This window comes from Malaya genurostris, chromosome 2, assembly GCF_030247185.1.
Source record: "Malaya genurostris strain Urasoe2022 chromosome 2, Malgen_1.1, whole genome shotgun sequence".
NCBI lineage: Eukaryota > Metazoa > Arthropoda > Insecta > Diptera > Culicidae > Malaya > Malaya genurostris.
In genome coordinates this window covers 56,268,981-56,288,717 of record NC_080571.1, presented here as the reverse complement: position 1 = coordinate 56,288,717, position 19,737 = coordinate 56,268,981, and the positions used below count along the sequence as shown (strand labels likewise).

The window sequence follows — 19,737 nt, the reverse complement described above, 5'->3', positions numbered from 1 at the left end:
CTTACTCTTCACTATACGGGGCCGGGTGTCAATTAAAAGTTTCAAAAATTGTCGCGTAACCTTTTTGTGTCATAATTTTGAACGTTAATAACTCGGTCATTTGTTGATGGATTGTTATAATTTAACAACCAATCGATTCGGAAACTTTTAACTTAAACATGTATGACGACGTCTTTTCAGTATTTCAATAGCATACTATTGAAAAAATGGTTGGAATCGACCTATGTTTTCATCCACCAATCCCTGCTTTACAAAATGACGTCAACTTCTTGTTCGGCATAGGAGGCTTTGCGTCATGCATAAAAAACACCGCACCGTTCTGCGTAGTATGAAGAGAAATCTATAAATATAGGCTGCACAATATTTCTTTGCCTAGTTGATGTTTGACTGCGAATGAAACAAGTAGCTCGTCCAGTGAGCTGATGACTGGATTGTATATGCGTTCACTTGCTGGATTGTCGCTTTTGCATTATGTGTTGGTGAAATTTCCTGCTGTCTGCACAACCTTCGTGTTCGATTGAATATCTTATATATCATCTAGCTATTGAAGAACCGAATCAGCGTGGTTATCGGTTCTTTTGAAATATCCCATGTAAAGCAAATTGTTGGTCGATTTTGCCATTAAAAATGCCTTACACTTCGCTTCCCGAGGCTGGGTGTCAAATTAAAACATGCAAAACTAATCGCGTAATATTTTTCTGCCATAATTTTGAACGCTCATACCTCAGTCATTTGTTGATGGATTTATATAATTCAACAAACAATCGATTCGGAAACATTTAACTTAAACTTATGAGAAAACGTCATTTGAATATTTCAATTGCATTCCATTGAAAAATTTATTTGAATTGAGTATTTTATTTTGGTTCTCTGGTAACTATCAGGCTAATTTAGTATTATCGGCAATAGATCTAATTCGGATCTAATTTGCAGCGCTTGTTCCTCGATGATTTGTTAATGGATTTTCCTCATTTAAATGATTCCAAAGCTTCAATATGGTAAGCTTAAAAATGTTTTAATTTGTCAACGGATCGGTTTGCATACTTAAATCTCCATTCCCATACGAACAAAACGTGACAATGTGACTGAACAAGTTGTTGTCCCACCAGGAATTAAACGCTTCAAAAGATTCAAAATTAAATTCTGAAACTTATCTAAAAGCGGCCTCCTCGGTTTGGTAGTATAAATGAGTTCCACAGGCTCACATATACAGTACAATTAGATGCAATATCATATAGTATCAAAGATAAACTAAAGGTAAGTTTACTTGCGATTTTACATGTATCGTTTGAATAGCAACCCTCGTAGAATTTGGTTAACCGCCAGTTTCAGTTCAATAATTATTTGCTTCAAAACACGCGTTGTAACTATGACAATGTTCATTCATGTGTTAATAACATCAAGTTACAATATGAACAAAATTTCTGAATTTTGTTGTGTATCCATTTCGTATATTCCTAATATGCCAAAGCGAAAATCAATGTAAGTAACTAAATATTTTATGAGGACTCTTTCACATTTTTCGTCCTCGTATTGTTGCCATATTATTTACCGACACTTTCCGAAGATTATCGACGATTTTGAAGAAGGATTAATAAAATTACACTATTACTGAGCTTACTGGTACAACATTTTTCGTTAAAATAAATAAAATCTTCTCTTGGATCGATTAACTGTTTATAAAATTAATAAGTTTGTACGTTTCTCGAAGATTATTGTCATAAAATAAAACAGTTTCATTTGTTCAGGATTAAATCTTTAGGTTGTTTGTATCTAAAATTGAGCTTTCAAGTAACTTTGAATTCTAGTTAAAGGACGTTATTCAAAATCTTAACAATGTAAAAAATTGTGGAAAGGGATCAAAATTGAATATAATTAATCATCAAGAAAGAATCTAATTGTCAATTTTATCATTCGCCAACAATCTAAGCGCTTATACTAGAGCAAGTTTGTAATTAGTCAATTGAAAAAGTTTTTAGTTTAGTGTATCATAATCTCTTTATTTTTGTATATATTATGAAGACCCTAGAAACGTTCCATTTTTAATGTTATTGTGCTCGGTCGTGTCTTGAATACAACCCTCTAATTTTTTCTTGTTTATATTGATTAAAGAAACCGAATGCGTAACCAAGGTTATGGTAACTGTTTTCCGACAGACAACATTTTATCGACTTGTGTTGCCAGTTTCGAACGTATTTCAAAAAATATCATTTTGACATTTCGAGCAACTGAGGGGTAGTTAAATTTGTGATACAGTTTTCAGACACGAGTGGCAGGTCGTGTCGTCGGTTGTATCGTTTGAGGTGTATGTTTGTCAGCGGTGAGGCAGTCGATCACCAGAATGGCTGCCAGCCATATTCCGCAATCTGGCAGCGTTTAGTCAGCCGTCTGGCAGTCATGTGTATGCGGAAATGGTTTGCAATTTGGAAAACCTGTGTCAAGTTTTATTCCAATTGAAAAAAAGTCGACCTTGATTTTGTCACGTTTTCGGCTGTTAATTTCTGGGATTGCTTTCCCAAAGAAAATTCATATTTTTGTACCACATTTAGAAGAGCCTAGATATACTAGAGACAAATTTCCCAAAATTTCAACCCTCCAATTTGACGGAGCCAGGATGGTTCGAAACGTTTGACGAAAAGCAGGTATGTTTTAAAGAGGTGCAAGGGAAAATGCATTTAAAGTAAACTGTCTATAAAATCGAAGGTAATAACAAATTATTCTTTTTTTGAAGCTAAAAGGGGTCTAAAACTTTCGAAAATCGAAACAGAACTCTACACACCTAAAAAAAATCCCTGTGATTTTACATCTTGTTAGATGCACATAAATGGAACGTCGTAGTTCACGCAAATTCACGTGGAAGAACATTTCAAATTGTGTCTGAAACTCCATGACATAAAATTCATTGAAATAAAAGAAAAGAATACTGATAGCAACCGCCGCGACTTGAACCGAGAATCATTGGATCGCAAGTACGTCTGTTAATCGACTGAGCCACAGAAGCACACATCTGCATGGCTGGTAAAAGGAGCATATAAATTCATACAGTCGCACCTGCTAGCAGAAGGCAAGTTACAGTCGAAACCAGTAAAATTCAAGCTCATCTAACATTAAGTCATTACAAATAAAATTTTCCGTCATTTGACAAATTAGGTCTTTATGAATTACATCAAATGAGGGATTAAGTCACCTGTAAAATTCAAATTTTTTTGCAGTGTAGAGCCTGTGCGCCGAGCTCTTCTCTCTTCGCAGTATGAGATAAGCAAAGATAAAGACCCACAACTTCCGAAGATTATTTCCGATAATCCTTCAAAATTGACGAAATATTCTTAAAATGTTTTACTATCTATATGTATAAAAACCTTTTTTAATCAAGCTAGTTCTCATAAAGACTGTCCCAGAAAGTATGGACGCAACCAAAAACCGCTGCCATTTCGCAATGGTTCAGAATCTGTCAATTTTTATGGCTGCGTCCTGTTATATACACTCTTCTCTAACCACTGGTGCAGTTGTTTATTCGTTTTCATTAGTTTGTTTCGAAATGCGTGGACTTTCAGCAGAACAACGTCGAAAAATTGTGTACAAATGGTGCACAGAACGCGGACTGTCACTGAGAAAGATAGCAAAAATGGAAGGAGTGAGTGAAAAAGCCGTGCGAAGTGCAATCAGGAAGTTCGGTAAGGATAACACCTTTGAAGATAAACCAAAAACGGGTAAAAAAAGGTCCTGCTAACCCTCAGTTGGATAAACGTATACTGAAGGCGTTCGAGCAAAAGAAGGAGGTTTCAGTTCGGGATGTGGCCAAAAAAGTGGGCACTTCGAAGTCAAATGTTCTTCGTGCTAAAGAACGTTTGAATCTTCGAACCTATAAGAAGCAGAAACAACCAAAACGTAGTCCGAAACAAGAAGCATCGATCAGTCCGAGACATCGATTGAAGTCGAAAAATTTGGTAAGAAAGCTATTGTCTGGCAAGCAATTTGTAGCTGCAGTAAAACCTTTATCACCACTGCTTCAATGAACAGCGAAAAATAAATCAAGAAATGTTTACAAAAACGACTTCTACCCATGATTCGAAGCCACAAGGATCCTGTTTTCTACTGGCCAAATCTTGCTTCTTGCCACTACTCGAAATCAACGGTAGAATGGTAAACTACCAAAAATTTCACTTTCGGGACAAAAGACATGAATCCACCAAATTGCCCACAACTTCGACCAATTGAGGAATTTTGGGCATTAACGAAGGCACATCTTAGGAAACATGTCTCGGCAGCCGAAACCATTCAACAGTTCGAAAAAGATTGGAAAAAAGTGTCAAAACTTGTCGCCAAGAAGTCTGTACGGAATTTGATGAGGAACGTTCGCAAGAAGGTGCGCCAGCTAGTCTACAATGGCTAAGCAGCAAATGTTGAGAATAATATTCTGTTGTTTTAGTCTAATATTATCAGCATATCGAAAAAAAATATGAATATCTAACACTTGTGAATTATTTACAGCGAAATCAAAGTGCGTCCATACTTTCTGGGACAGTCTTTATATCCATACTCTCATCAATTGTGATAGTTTTAATAGAGTGAATAGAGATTAAAACACATTGGAAATTTATGGTGTTCTACTCAAACGATGTTTGTTTAGCCATTATAGACGAATTTCTGAGTTTCGAATCATATCGGAGGTGCTCGAAAAACAAATAAGATTTATTTAGGCTTTATTTTAAATGACCAAGCGTCTCCATGAAACATATTCCCATGGAGACGCTTGGTCGTTCAATGCAGTTTTGATTGATGTCAATAAATTATTTTAGATCGCAAGATGGTTTTTATAACAAATTCAAATATAGTTATAATCAAACGACATGATAATTAAACTTGAACTCGCTTCATACCGAATCTAACCCGGTTTCCAGTTTGTCATGCCGTTTGTGTTCGCAATCAAACTGTGATATTGTCACTGGTAGTCCAGTGAAAAGAAAGTCCATTAGATTATGAACTCAAATTAAGTTGCAGTGCCATCGATCACGTCATGCGTCATGGAAACAAAATATACTAATTGTAACAATAATTGAAATAAATTCAAATAAGCGTTCGTCCTTTCGTGTGAATTGCCAGCAGACATAGATTCTCTTGAAAAAACTTGACGTAACTCTCTTACATCAGAATAACGATTGGCACCGACTTACCTCTCGTGAACTGATGATGACGCCATTGTTCGATATGACCGTTTCTTTCGTGCTTTCAATATCGTTCACGTCAACACCGCGACAGCAATCGTCAATCAAAATCGTTCGATAACCAGCGGACAGGGCATCAATCGCCGTTGCGCCTGTTGGAAAAAGAAATACAATAATGTAGATATGGTATTCTACTGAGCTTGCCGCAATGCTGGTTTAAACTGTTTCGTGTAGATTTCACTTTATTTGATTACTGCAAAAGCAGTGCAACATTTTGATTTGAAATAAATAGAATTTTCTATTTAAAAATCACTAGGATCATAGATTGCTTTGATTTCGTACTTTCGAATAATGAAAGTGGGATTTTTCTGTTCTAACGTGTACAAACAAAGCAATCCACAATTCCTTTCAACGGATTACTAATGTCGATTTCGCTTGAGAAAACTGAAACTGACCGAGACTAGTTTCATCCAACAAACACTTTTAACGAAACTGTGTTTTGAAGATTTGTCTCCACGAAACATTAAAAGAACCAGTTTCGAAACTGACTCAAATTTCGCTTCAAACAAACGGTTCGACAGCGGTTAGGTTGGAAGCTGTGTTAGGTTTAGTCTCAAGCGAAAACGACATAAGATCTGCTCAACTTACCAACGCAAACGTCGTACGCGAGCCCACACACGTAGATATCGGAAGATCCCTTCATGCGAAGCTGACCGCACAGGGTGGTGTCGGATAGTTTTTTGTTGTCCCAGAACACGGAGTACGAATCCACCTCCGGATTGGTTCCCTTGTACACTTTGATGCCATGTTCGACAATCTGTTTCGGGTGAGGAAGTAACATTGAAAACATGCGGAAAGAAATTTATTCGTCCCAGCCGGATACCTTCAGATCCTTGTGCAGTTCCGAGCCCCACGAATCCTGCACGCAATGTCGTGGCCACAGTCGCTGTTTCATTGGAGGCGGTCCGGCAAAAATTACTGTGTCATATACCTGGGCGTTATCGGCGTTTAACTGAGGATTGCAGAAGAGAGGAAAACATAGTTAGTTATAATAGCTCAAAGAAATGAACTATTATTAACTTAATTGAAAGTTATGAAAGCAGTTATTTTATACATAAACAACTGAATTATCTGACGTTGCTCGGAAATGTTTCGTGGAGGCAAGACTGGGAAAAAAATTAACGAATAAAAATATAACAAGAATTATAACAAGCGAAATAAATCCTATCGAGAGACAGAACTCAAAGCTACTGCCAAATGATAAGTTCTGCATCAAATTCTACATTTTTGAGCAGGATTCTGAAACTTGAAACTCGATTTTAAAACTGAATATTGAACCTGGATTCTGAAGTTAAACTCCGATCTTAAATACAGGATCAAGACTCTGAAACTACATTGTGAATTATAGACCTGTTTCCTGAAACCGAGTTCAAATTCAGATTTCCGTAAAAAAAACTTCAAAACCAAAGCTTTTGCAGACCGTTTTCAATGAAATGCAAAATTCTAAAATGTGTTTGAAATTTTCAGAGCTTCTATAGCCTTCAAAATTTCTCCGTGGTGAAAGACCAAATAGTTTAAACTAAGTATGAATAAATAAAGCTGCAAATGCTACGAAATAAAACAAATCCACAAAATCTCAATGTTTTAAAATCCTTCGAAGTCGTCAAAGCCTGTTAAGTCTTCAATCTTGAAAATCTAGGAAACCGTCACGCTTTCAAACTTCAAAGAATTTAAAATTTTCATTTCATCAAAATCGATTCCTTAAAGTCTTCAGAATTTTCTTTAAAAAACTTCAAGATTCTTTAAAAAACTTCAAGGTGTCAAAACGCGTAAAATTCATAAAAAACTTCAAATTCTTCAAAGTTTCCATAGTCTTCAACGTCTTCGAAGCCTTCAAAATATTTATAGTTTTACGAATCCTCAAAATGTTCAAGGTCTTCAATGTTTTCAAAGTGTTCAAGGGCTTTGGAGCTGTCCAAATCAGCAACAAGCCTCTGAAGTTTTTTAAATGAATGCTACAAAGTATTTAAAATCCTTAGAATCTCAATGCCTAAAAAGCATTCGAAGTCTTGAAAACCGGTAAAGTCTTCAAAATCTTAAAAATCCATGAAATTGTAACGTCTTTAAAGACTTCGAAATACTTGGAAACTTAATCTTGAAATTCTTCAAAGTTTTTTACGTTATCACTTCTTCGAAATTTTTTCAACCTTGAAGTCAATTAAGTCTGAAAAGTCTACGTTCTTTTCAAAGCAAACTCTTTAAAGTTTTTAAAGACTTAAACTTTCTCCTTGGTCAAAGAAGTAGAAACCGCAGATGAATAATACTACATTGAATTTAATTTTTTGCCATCAAAGTCCTCGAAATCATCAAAGTCAATTATTTAAACACCTTCTAGATCTTTAAAGTCCTCAAATTCTTCGAATTCTTCAAAGGTTTTGATTCCTTAAAAGTTTTCAAAGTCTACAAATTTTTTAAAACATTCAAATAACACAATATCTAAAAAGTCCTCGAACTGTCAATGTCTTAAAAGCTTTGTCGAGTTTTGCCTTAAGCAATTCAACTTGAACTGCTATGCACTGATGAATCAAAGACGAAACATAAACATTATTAAAAACGGTTATGTGCCTTAGCACAAAATTCGACTAACCCCTGAATGACTTTTGAAGACGTCAAAAACCTGTAAAGTCTTCATAATCATGAAAAATCAAGAAATCGTAACGTCTTTTAAGTCTTCGAAAGCATTAGAATCATATAATCCTCAGAATCATCAAAGTACTTTAAGTTATTATTTGATCAAAGTCGATTCCCCAAAATCTTGAAGTCTTCAGAGCTCTTAAATTCATCAAAGTCCGAAAAAAACTATATTCAATTCAATGCAAAAGTTTAAAAGTTTTCTGAGTCTTTAAAGTTTCACTTCGGCAAAAGACCAAATGGTTAAACCCGAATATAAATAAACAAAGCCACATTAAATTAAATTCTTCAATTCCTTGATGTCTACAAAAATATAAAAATATTGAAATTCTTCGAAATCTCCAACGCTTTCAAGATTTTCAAACTCTTCGAAGTCTTCTAATTCTTCAAAACCTTCAAAATCCTAAGGTATTCAAAGTCTACCAAGTATTCTTAGTCTACAGAATTTTTGTAATTTTTCAAGCCTTAAAAGGCTACAAAGTCCTGAAAATCTTCAAAACCTCACTGTTTTGAAAGCCTTTGAAATTGTCAAAGTCGTCGAAGTTTACTTCTCCAAAGTCTTCAAAGTATTCAAGATTTCCAATGTTATAAAGTTTTCAAAGTCTTTGCAGTTTCAAAAGTTTACATAATCGGCGAAGTCTTATAGGTTCTCAAATTATTCAGAGTCCCTAAAGTTTTCAGGGTCCCTATGTTTTTAAGGGGTGAAGTTGTCAAAATCAACAAAAAACCTTTAAAGTTTTCATAGTCCCCGAAGTCTTCAAATGTCAGAAAGTCTTGAAAATCCTTGGAATCTAAATCCTTAAAAGTCCCTAAAGTCTGATGAGCTGCGGAATTCGAAACGTAAAAGAATTAAAAACAGTCATGTGCACTCTAGCACAAACCGGTACCAAAAACTAAATGACTTCCAAAGTCTTCCAAAGTCTTCCAAAGCCTTCCAAAGTCTTTCAAAGTCTTCCAAAGTCTGCCAAAGTCTTCCAAAAGTCTTCCAAAGTGTGCACTCTAGCACAATCCGGTACCAAAAACTAAATGACTTCCAAAGTCTTCCAAAGTCTTCCAAAGCCTTCCAAAGTCTTTCAAAGTCTTCCAAAGTCTGCCAAAGTCTTCGAAAGTCTTCTAAAGTCTTCCAAAGTCTTCCAAAATCTTTCAAAGTCTTCGGAAGTCTTCGGAAGTCTTCCAAAGTCTTCCAAAGTCTTCCAAAGTCTTCCAAAGTCTTCCAAAGTCTTCCAAAGTCTTCCAAAGTCTTCCAAAGTCTTCCAAAGTCTTCTAAAGTCTTTCAAAGTCTTCCAAAGTCTTCCAAAATCTTTCAAAGTCTTCGGAAGTCTTCGGAAGTTTTCCAAAGTCTTCCAAAGTCCTCCAAAGTCTTCCAAAGCCTTCCAAAGCCTTCCAAACTCTTCCAAAGTCTTGCAAAGTCTTCCAAAGTCTTCCAAAGTCTTCCAAAATCTTACAAAGTCTTCGGAAGTCTACGGAAGTCTTCCAAAGTCTTCCAAAGTCCTCCAAAGTCTTCTAAAGTCTTTCAAAGTCTTCCAAAGTCTTCCAAAGTCTTCCAAAGTATTCCAAAGTTTTTCAAAGTCTTCCAAAGTCTTCGAAAGTCTACCAAAGCCTTCGAAAGTCTTCCAAAGCCTTCGAAAGTCTTCCAAAGTCTTTCAAAGTCTTTCAAAGTCTTCCAAAGTCTTACAAAGTCTTCAAAAGCCTTCCAAACTCTTCCAAAGTCTTTCAAAGTCTTCAAAGTCTTCCAAAGTCTTCGAAAGTCTTCCAAAGTCTTCCAAAATCTTTCAAAGTCTTCGGAAGTCTACGGAAGTCTTCCAAAGTCTTCCAAAGTCTGCCAAAGTCTTCCAAAGTCTTCGAAAGTCTTCTAAAGTCTTCCAAAGTCTTCCAAAATCTTTCAAAGTCTTCGGAAGTCTTCGGAAGTCTTCCAAAGTCTTCCAAAGTCTTCCAAAGTCTTCCAAAGTCTTCGAAAGTCTTCTAAAGTCTTCCAAAGCCTTTGAAAGTCTTCCAAAGCCTTCAAAAGTCTTCCAAAGTCTTCAAAGTCTTCAAAGTCTTCAAAGTCTTCAAAGTCTTCAAAGTCTTCAAAGTCTTCAAAGTCTTCAAAGTCTTCAAAGTCTTCAAAGTCTTCAAAGTCTTCAAAGTCTTCAAAGTCTTCAAAGTCTTCAAAGTCTTCAAAGTCTTCAAAGTCTTCAAAGTCTTCAAAGTCTTCAAAGTCTTCAAAGTCTTCAAAGTCTTCAAAGTCTTCAAAGTCTTCAAAGTCTTCAAAGTCTTCAAAGTCTTCAAAGTCTTCAAAGTCTTCAAAGTCTTCAAAGTCTTCAAAGTCTTCAAAGTCTTCAAAGTCTTCAAAGTCTTCAAAGTCTTCAAAGTCTTCAAAGTCTTCAAAGTCTTCAAAGTCTTCAAAGTCTTCAAAGTCTTCAAAGTCTTCAAAGTCTTCAAAGTCTTCAAAGTCTTCAAAGTCTTCAAAGTCTTCAAAGTCTTCAAAGTCTTCAAAGTCTTCAAAGTCTTCAAAGTCTTCAAAGTCTTCAAAGTCTTCAAAGTCTTCAAAGTCTTCAAAGTCTTCAAAGTCTTCAAAGTCTTCAAAGTCTTCAAAGTCTTCAAAGTCTTCAAAGTCTTCAAAGTCTTCAAAGTCTTCAAAGTCTTCAAAGTCTTCAAAGTCTTCAAAGTCTTCAAAGTCTTCAAAGTCTTCAAAGTCTTCAAAGTCTTCAAAGTCTTCAAAGTCTTCAAAGTCTTCAAAGTCTTCAAAGTCTTCAAAGTCTTCAAAGTCTTCAAAGTCTTCAAAGTCTTCAAAGTCTTCAAAGTCTTCAAAGTCTTCAAAGTCTTCAAAGTCTTCAAAGTCTTCAAAGTCTTCAAAGTCTTCAAAGTCTTCAAAGTCTTCAAAGTCTTCAAAGTCTTCAAAGTCTTCAAAGTCTTAAAAGTCTTAAAAGTCTTCAAAGTCTTCAAAGTCTTCAAAGTCTTCAAAGTCTTCAAAGTCTTCAAAGTCTTCAAAGTCTTCAAAGTCTTCAAAGTCTTCAAAGTCTTCAAAGTCTTCAAAGTCTTCAAAGTCTTCAAAGTCTTCAAAGTCTTCAAAGTCTTCAAAGTCTTCAAAGTCTTCAAAGTCTTCAAAGTCTTCAAAGTATTCAAAGTATTCAAAGTCTTCAAAGTCTTCAAAGTCTTCAAAGTCTTCAAAGTCTTCAAAGTCTTCAAAGTCTTCAAAGTCTTCAAAGTCTTCAAAGTCTTCAAAGTCTTCAAAGTCTTCAAAGTCTTCAAAGTCTTCAAAGTCTTCAAAGTCTTCAAAGTCTTCAAAGTCTTCAAAGTCTTCAAAGTCTTCAAAGTCTTCAAAGTCTTCAAAGTCTTCAAAGTCTTCAAAGTCTTCAAAGTCTTCAAAGTCTTCAAAGTCTTCAAAGTCTTCAAAGTCTTCAAAGTCTTCAAAGTCTTCAAAGTCTTCAAAGTCTTCAAAGTCTTCAAAGTCTTCAAAGTCTTCAAAGTCTTCAAAGTCTTCAAAGTCTTCAAAGTCTTCAAAGTCTTCAAAGACTTCAAATTCTTCAAATGCCGCAATATTTTCAAAATACTTAGAATCTCAATATTTTGTAAGCATTTGGAGACTTGAAAACCGGTGAAGTCTTAAAAATCAAAATCCATGGAATCAACGTTTCAAAGTCTTTGAAAAAGTTTCAGCCGTCATTTTAAAAAACTTAAAGTCTCTTTAAAGTCTTTAAAGTCATTAAAGTCTTAAAATTCTTCAAAGTCTTCAGTGTCTTCAGAGTCTCAGAGCCCGCAAGGTCACCAAACTCTGTCTTCAAGATCTTCACCGTCGTCAATGACTTAAAAGTATTTTAAACTTACAGTAGCCCCAAAGCATTCAAAGTCTCCAAGACCTCCAAAGTTGTCAAAATCAGCAGTCTTCAAAGTTTTCGTAGTCCTCAGTGTAATCGAGGTTTTCAAGCACGAAAGTCTTTAAAGTCTTGGAAAACTTTGTTCAGTCTTAAAAGTCTTTAAGGTCTTAACAGTTTATTTTTAAAAAAATCGAAGTATTTGAAGTTTTCAGAATCCTCAAAGTTTCTAATGTCTTCAAGGTCTTTAAGGTCGCCAAAATCTACAGTTTTCAAAGTTTTCAAGCGCTTCAAAGTATTAGAATTCATTATAATTTTTTAATCTGTACAGCTTTTTGAACTGTCAAAGTTGGCAAACTTTTCAAAATCTCCAAAGTCTTTAATGTGTTTTTTCTCCTTCTTTAAAATTGGTAGAGTCTTCAAAATCTTCAGTATTCATTTTTTTTCAAAGTTTCTGACTGTTTAAAAATCTTGAAGTCTTCAAAGTACTTGAAGTTGCCAAAGTCTGCGAAATTTTCAAGCCCATAAGTCTTCAAAATCATTAAAATCTTGAGACCTTCAGAGCTTTAGAAATCGTTAAGGTCTTCAAAGTCTTCGAAATCATAGATTTCTCACATCAATACCTATAATATCGTTAAAAATTTTGAAATTCGCAAATTGTCAGTGTTCCAAATCCGTGTCAATACCCCAAAAGCGTTCGAAGTTGTCCGTAAAGTTATCAAATTCCAAAACATCGTTACGACTTTTAGGTCTGCAGTTTTTATCTTCTATTATCTATGTTATCATTTTATCAAAGCCAATCCCTTACAATTTTATAGTCTTTAAGATTTTTATAGTAAATAAAACTTGAAAAATCCAATGAAGTATAAACACAAATCTAAATTCAATTCAACGCAAAATTCTGATAAGGCAACGACGTCTTTCTTTGGCATCAAACTAAGTAGTTAGACCTGAGTATTAATTCAACTACATTCAATTTTTTCAGTTTTTAAATATTTCAAAGATTTCTAGGCCTTCAACATTTTTAAAGTCTTCATAATCTTAGAATTCTTAAAGTCTTAAACATTTTCAAAGTTTTCAGTGTTCAGAATTTTCAAAATTTTGCAAATCTTCAAACTTTTCCAGGTCTTGAAGCCAAAGTATTCAAAGTTTACGAAGTCCCCGAAGTTTCCAGAGTCTTCACAGCTTTCAGTCTTCAAAATCTGAAAAAATATTCGTAGCCCTCAATGTTTTCGAGGTTTTCAAGCTCTTCAAACACTGCAAAGTCTTCTAAAAATTCAAATCTATCATGTTCTCAAAGGACTTTGAAGTCGGCAAAGTCTTCAAAGTTCTGGAAGTCCTCAAATACTTAAAGTCTTCAAGGTCTCCACAGTATTCAATATCTTCGAAGTCTACAAAGTCTTCAAATTCTTCGAAGTCTTCTAAGTCTGAAAAGTCTTCAGAATCTGCAAAGTCTTTAAAGTCTTGAAAGTCTTAAAATTCTTCAAAGTTTTGAAAACTTCGACAAAATCTTCAAAGGCTCTAAATTATACAACGTTTAAAAAGCCTTCAGAGTGAAAGTCATCAAACTACTCAGTCTTCAATATCTTCACCGTCTTCAATGTCTTGAAGGTATTTAAGATTTTCCCCAACGTTTTCAAGGTCTTCAAAACCCCTGCAGTCGTCGAAATCTGCAGTTTTCAAAACTTTCGTAGTTCTCAGTGTAGTCAAGGTTTTCATGCACGAAAGTATTTAAAGTTCAAAGTTTGCAATGTTTTCAAAGTCCTCAAAGACTTCAGCCAGTTTTTAAAGTCTTCAAGGTCTTAACAGTCTTCAATATCTTCAAAGTCTTTAAATTCTTCGAAGTTTCCAAAGTCTGCCAATTCATCAAATTTTTCAAAGTCTAAAAGGTTTTTTTTTGTTTCTATTATAGAGGCTTTAACATTAATGTTAACATTAATGTCATTCACGGGCTGCGTGAAAGGCATCGACTTACCCATCACGCTATACCCATCCCCGACCTAAAAGGTTTTCAGAGTCTGCAAAGTCTTTAAAGTCTTCAAAATCCTTCAAAGTTTTGAAAGACTGCAGTGTCTTCAAAAGCTCTAAATTATTCAAAGTTTTATAAGTCTTTAGAGTCCGCAAAGTCATCAAACTGCAAGGTTTACAAGAAATCTAAAATCGTCAAAATCTACAATCTTCGAAGTTTTCGTAGTTTTCAAAGTTTCCGCCGTTTTCATAGTTTTCAAGCGCTTCAAAATATTGAATTCATTGTATTTTTTAATCTGCTTTTGAAGCCGTCAGTGTCTGGGAAATTTTCAAAATCTACAAAGTCTTTAAAGTCTTCATTCTTTCTACTTCTTTAAAATCTGCAAAGTTTTTATTGTCTCCAAAACCTTTAGTCTTCAGTTCGTTTTTCTTCACTTCACTGTCTTAAAATTTTGAAATCTGCAAGGTATTTGAAGTCATCAAAGTTTGTAAAATTTTCAACCTCAAAATTCAATGCCAGTCTTGAAAGTCTTCGAAATTCTTATGTCTTCAAAATCATTAAAATCTTGAAACCTTCCGAGCATAGCAGTCTCAAATCAATGCCGTTAAAATTGCTAGAATTTTCGAAATTTGCAAAATCTTTGAAGTCTTACAAGCTTTCAAAATCTTTGTCTATGAAGTCTTCAATATCTGCGAAATTTGCAAAGATCCCCAAATTTTCAGTCTTCATTTCTTCGAAATCTACTTTCATTATAGTATTCAAAATCCTTCAAATCTTGAAGACGCCAAAGCGTCTAAAGTCATCCAAATCAGCAAAATCTTCAAAGTCTACGAAACCTCCAAAGTCTCGAACGTCGTCGAAATATTGAAAAATGACATTTTCAAGGGCTTTATACCTTCAAAGTGAGAAAGATTTTTGAGCACTTCCAGTCTTTGATAACTAAAAACTTGTTTGAGTCGACGAACTGCAATTTATTAGAAAAAAAAACTTTTGGATTTGTAATAACTAGTTCAGAGTTAGTGGTAGTTATGAGTTTCATTTGCCGACATTCGTTATCGCTTATTGTTTCATGTGCCAATTCATCAACTCGTACGTCAACTCTGTACAAAATCATTACACTACTCTACTCTACTTACCGGACTGGTCGGATGAATTGGCCGTTGCTTGATGTTATCAATGAAGGAAACATGGTCGCTCGGGTGCCAATCAAGCGAGTAAAACACCGCATCGAAATCCACCGTGTCCAGTAGTTTGTTAATCGGGTCGATTACCTGCCGGCGGAAACGGGAAACAAACGAAAAAAAAGCATGGAAGGTGATTAGAACCGAAAAATTCACACCATTCATTTCGTGCTCATAACTTATCTACCCAAGCCCTATCGTTACGGTACAGTCGGTGCCACTCCAAGTCCACGTACCGAACCGGAAAAGCTTCAGTCGAATGACTGCCTGACTGACTGACTGAACTTGAACAATTATTCCTCTAAAGTACGGGAATCGACACGCGAGTTATTACACAGTCAATTTACATAAGAACTTCGAAAGACCCCACCCACCCTAAAAGGCGTTGCACAAATAGCACTTTCGAAGGAAATACTGTTCCCGCTAAGGTGAAGTTGTATTTTTAAAGGATTAAGCCCTTGGACTGCAATGGATTTGCATCCTTCAAAGCTGATGCGGAAAACGTTCCAACACTTCGGTAACAGGCTTCAGATCCAGCACCAGGAAATTTCGTGCCTTCTCCAGATATAGACGGAAACGGAGATGTATTCGTCTAATGATGTTTGTTTTACATGTTTGTACGCGAAAGTATGCTGCACCGTTCCAGCGACGTAGCACTAATCCCCTTGTCTGCTTCTCTTCGCGCGACCGGTTCCTGCGAAGAGGATCTTGAGCCGTCACTCAACCTAGTTTTATTGACATCACTTGCACGGTGGTTGTTTCTCTTTCCATTGCAGCATTGGGGTGGAAGTTTTCTTCTTGGGTTGCAACCGCCATACCGCGGCAATGCGGAAACCCGGCAAATGATGCCGGTCGTTGGAAAGTCGAAAACAGGATTCGGTGCTTAATCGAACCCATTTTCGTTGTTTGGGAACAGGAAATGTGACCGCACAGCCACAGACGACCGGCTCCAAGTGGAACGCTGCGAGAGTTTGGATTTTATTCCACATTCCGTTCCGACCTATATCTTGCAGAAAATTTTTTGTCGACTGCAGGTTTTTTTTAAAGGAAGAAACAAAGAGACCACGTTTCCGACACAGATTTTTTCGTTGTTTGTTTTTTTTTTTGCGAAAAGCTTACTTTACCACCATCGGCAGCGCGAATCTAGCGCATCGTAACGGTAATGCATGAACGGTCATCAAAGGAACCATTGTAACTGGCAAATCTAAATGCATCGGTTATTCGAAGACAGTTTTTTCTAGAATGAATTTTCTCATTTGGTTAGGAAGCATCACCAATTTCAAGCTTCATTTGTGTTATATTAAAAAACTGTCTATATATTTGGTAATGCACTGAACGATTTTAATTGATGTTTGTTTTGCACATTCAATAAACGAATTCCAAAACAAATATTAACTTCCATTATGCTTACAGCGTAAGTCGGTGTGCATGTTTTAGTTGGGCTTTTAAAATAATGACACTACACACTTAAATTGTATTACCGGTGTCAGCTGTTCACATCTTGGTAATTGATTTTTTTTTTGCAAAATTACAATTTATCACAGCGGCACCTTGAGGTATTACTGCCAACAAATGTTTATTTGTGCTGAAGTATCAATAGATTAGTGATACCTACTCGACAGTTCAGCTCTTCAAAGCTCGTCAAAGGATGCAAGAATTTCCCGGACGCAGTTGAGTGTGTAGTAGGTGTCATTCAAACAAACTGAATATCCGTTAATTTGGTTTTTATTACGACCGTGTTTATTTTTTCGTTCTGTATTAAAACAGTCGTTGTTTTTTTACTCGCACGACTTGGTCACCACATCATAGCAACGAGGAAGGGCTTTGTTGACACAGTGTTCCCGGAATTACTTTGATAACGATTGATGAAACATTTGTAGATATTTATTCAAATGTTCGAAAAAGGGTTGCTGCACAAAATATCGTCAATAAAGTAATCAGCTCTAGAATCAAATTGTTAGTTAAAGATTTAGTTTAGCACGCTAATATTTACGACAAAAACTTTCGGTTGCCATAAGGAATAATCGATTTTTTTATTTAAAAGACATCTTTATTCAGGCCTATTTGCGTACAAGCTTTACGTGGCCGATTGAGCCGATTTTTTAAATAAAAAATTCTTTGTATTCGATCTCGTTGTCACCCTTTTTCTAGGGGGAGAGGAGCTTCCATTTCCCTCCTGCGAGGATTGAGGGGCACTTTGTTCGTGGCTCGTCTCGTCGTCCATTGACGCATCGGTGGCATTGTTGATTTCCGTCTTCTTTTCGTTTTCCTTGTTATTCGCAGTCTTGATCTCGTTTCTAGTTACTGTAGAAGCGCCTTTGGTTGCAGTTGCTGTTTGGTTAGATGGTGAAGGTGATTTTGAAACAGGAGCACTGCACTCACTAGTTTCCGTTGTTGAGCGGTTGTCCTTGTTTTTGATTGTTTTGTTTGTTTTCGCAGTTTCAGTGCAAGGTTTGCCGTAGTGTGCAGGTTGTTCACAAAACTGACATGTAACCAGTTGATTTTCATACGTAATCAGCGTTTTACACGGATGTTTCCCGTCTTGATTAAAAATGATGTAAGATGGAATTGCTTTACGTAGTTGCATACGTACCACTCGCACGCCATTCCGGATACCCGGAAAAAAATTCCGCCATACTTTCCTTTCGATGGAAAGAACTTCACCGTACTGCGACATAGTTTCCCGAACATACTCATCGCTGGACTGCGGGGGAAGGTCATGCACGCGTACTTGTATGGCATTGTCCACCATGTGCACAGGAATTTTGTATTTAATGTTGTCACACTCAACGCTGTGCACCTCGTTGTTAACCGAAGCGAATGCAATTGCATCGCTTTCACGTTTAAACATAATGTACACACAGTTAGACGCCTTGTTGAATTGAATCTCATTTACATAATTAGCGTCTAGATGCATTCGTTCTTTAAGTAAGATTTCAATTTCATTTGCTGCTGGTCTAACTTTGCAACGCTTGAAATCTATACAAATTGAATTTGGCCTTGTTGGCCAAGTTTCAGGCTTTGTTAAATCGTATTTGACCATTCCGTACACTCTATTGTTCACTGCACTGTATTGTCTTTGTTTCTTTTGCTTCGACCGCAAACGATTTTCGACTGCGTTGGCTAAGATACGAGCACGAACTGAATAATAATCGATTCTTCGGTAAATGCATTTTATTTCACAAAAAATATGTGGATGATCAGTTGTACCCATTCTTTTTTACAGTAAAAAAAAATACAATGTGCACAGTCAATCAACCAGAAACGTCTTCGAGTTTGGTAAAACAATATCGAGTAAATAATAAATAAAATTAATTTTTTTCGTTTCGTCTTCGACTCATCAGTGCAGAGCAGCTCAAATTGAACGGCTTAGTGCAAAACTCGGCAGTTCAATTTGAACCGCTAAGCAGACGTAAAGTTTCTGCTGCTCACAGAATACTTTTTGTTTTGCAACGGAGTGCAATGGCTTTTCTGACGTGCCGAACGAAACGTCACGGGGTTAGGGCTAACCCCTAAATGACCAAACCTGCATCGGCCAGAAATAGTCGAAAACACGTTTTCGTTCGGCACGTCAGAAAAGACATTGAAACGAAAAGTGTTCTGTGAGTAGCAGAAACTTTACGTCTGCTTAGCGGTTCAAATTGAACTGCCGAGTTTTATACTGAGCAGTTCAATTTGAGCTGCTCTGCACTGATAAGTAAAAGACGAAACGTAAAAATAATAAAAACGGTTATGTGCCCTAGCACAAAATTTGGCTAACCAATAAATAAATAAAATTAACTTATCAGTACCATATTTCGGTAAATTTGATAATTGATGAGCCGAAAACGAAACGTGAAAAAATAATCGAAAACCTCTTAATATTCATGTTAATTGAAGATTTAATCTGTACAAACGAAAATGAATTTGTTGATCAGGAAAAGTTAATTCGAAAGGAGAAATAATTAGTGAAACACACAGAGTAAAACTTGTAAAGCTAAATTTGAGATGAAGTTTTGAAAAGTAAACTGTAAAGTAAAAATATATTACCGTCAAGGGAAAATTTTGCCTATTAAAATTGAATAAGTACTGAAAAATTTTAAAGTAAGTACTAAATTTCTGTTTGAGCTGTTAGTAGAATATTCTCACTTATAGTACTTACTGGCCCTTATTACCGTTCTCACTTCCACTTTCACATTCACTTCACTTACATGTCACTTCACTTGATTTTACCTATTACCAATATCGCGCATAGTGAAGCGATCACTGTAGTGGAAAAAAACTAATTTTTTCGATAAAATGTTGGTGGCGTGATGTTCATAATGACATCAAGTTCATCCAAGTAATTACTTTTGTCTCTGAAGCGGCTTCCGTAATAAGGACCTAAATTCAATTCGCTCGATTTTCACAGTGAAGTGATACCAATAATAAGGGTCACAATCAATTCACTTGGTTTTCACCGTGTAGTGATACCGGTAATAAGGGCCACTTACTTACTTATAGTTTGTCAGATTTGGGTAATTCTTGTAAAATTCAACCAATTAAAAAATTACATTCTTATAATTTGACTCATTCGGGGATTTACGTCACTTGTAAACTTTATAACTTTCAATTTTGTTTATATGGAAAAAACTAAACTGCCTCTCTCGTAGAAGACTCTTATTTGGATATTGTTTTACAAATATTTCGGTTCAAGATCAAATAAATTAGCATTAATTGGAATATTGAATATAATCCAAGAATCTAAAAACCGAAAAATCCGAGAACCTAACAATCCAACAATCTTCGAATCTTACATTTCGAAAATCACAGATTCATAGAACTACGGAGAATCCCAGAGATCCAGAATCTCAGAAATTTAACAATCTAGCAATCTCAGAATCCAAAAATCCAAGAATCCAATAACCCAAGAATACAAAAATCCCAAAATCACAAAACCAGAAAGTCACAGAACCCCA

The 19,737-nt window shown here is 35.7% G+C and overlaps 1 protein-coding gene across 1 annotated transcript in view; it reads right to left on the bottom strand.

Annotated features, from left to right (window-relative positions):
* The window catches only part of LOC131432293 (nicotinamidase), a 183,967-nt gene that overhangs the window by 11,875 nt on the left and 152,355 nt on the right, over positions 1–19,737 (bottom strand). The window contains exons 5-8 of the mRNA XM_058598488.1: positions 14,756–14,890; positions 6,049–6,177; positions 5,814–5,982; positions 5,175–5,317 (exon numbers count right to left, since the gene is read on the bottom strand). Of these exons, the coding sequence (XP_058454471.1) occupies positions 5,175–5,317; positions 5,814–5,982; positions 6,049–6,177; positions 14,756–14,890 (576 nt within the window). The remainder of the gene's footprint in view (positions 1–5,174; positions 5,318–5,813; positions 5,983–6,048; positions 6,178–14,755; positions 14,891–19,737) is intronic.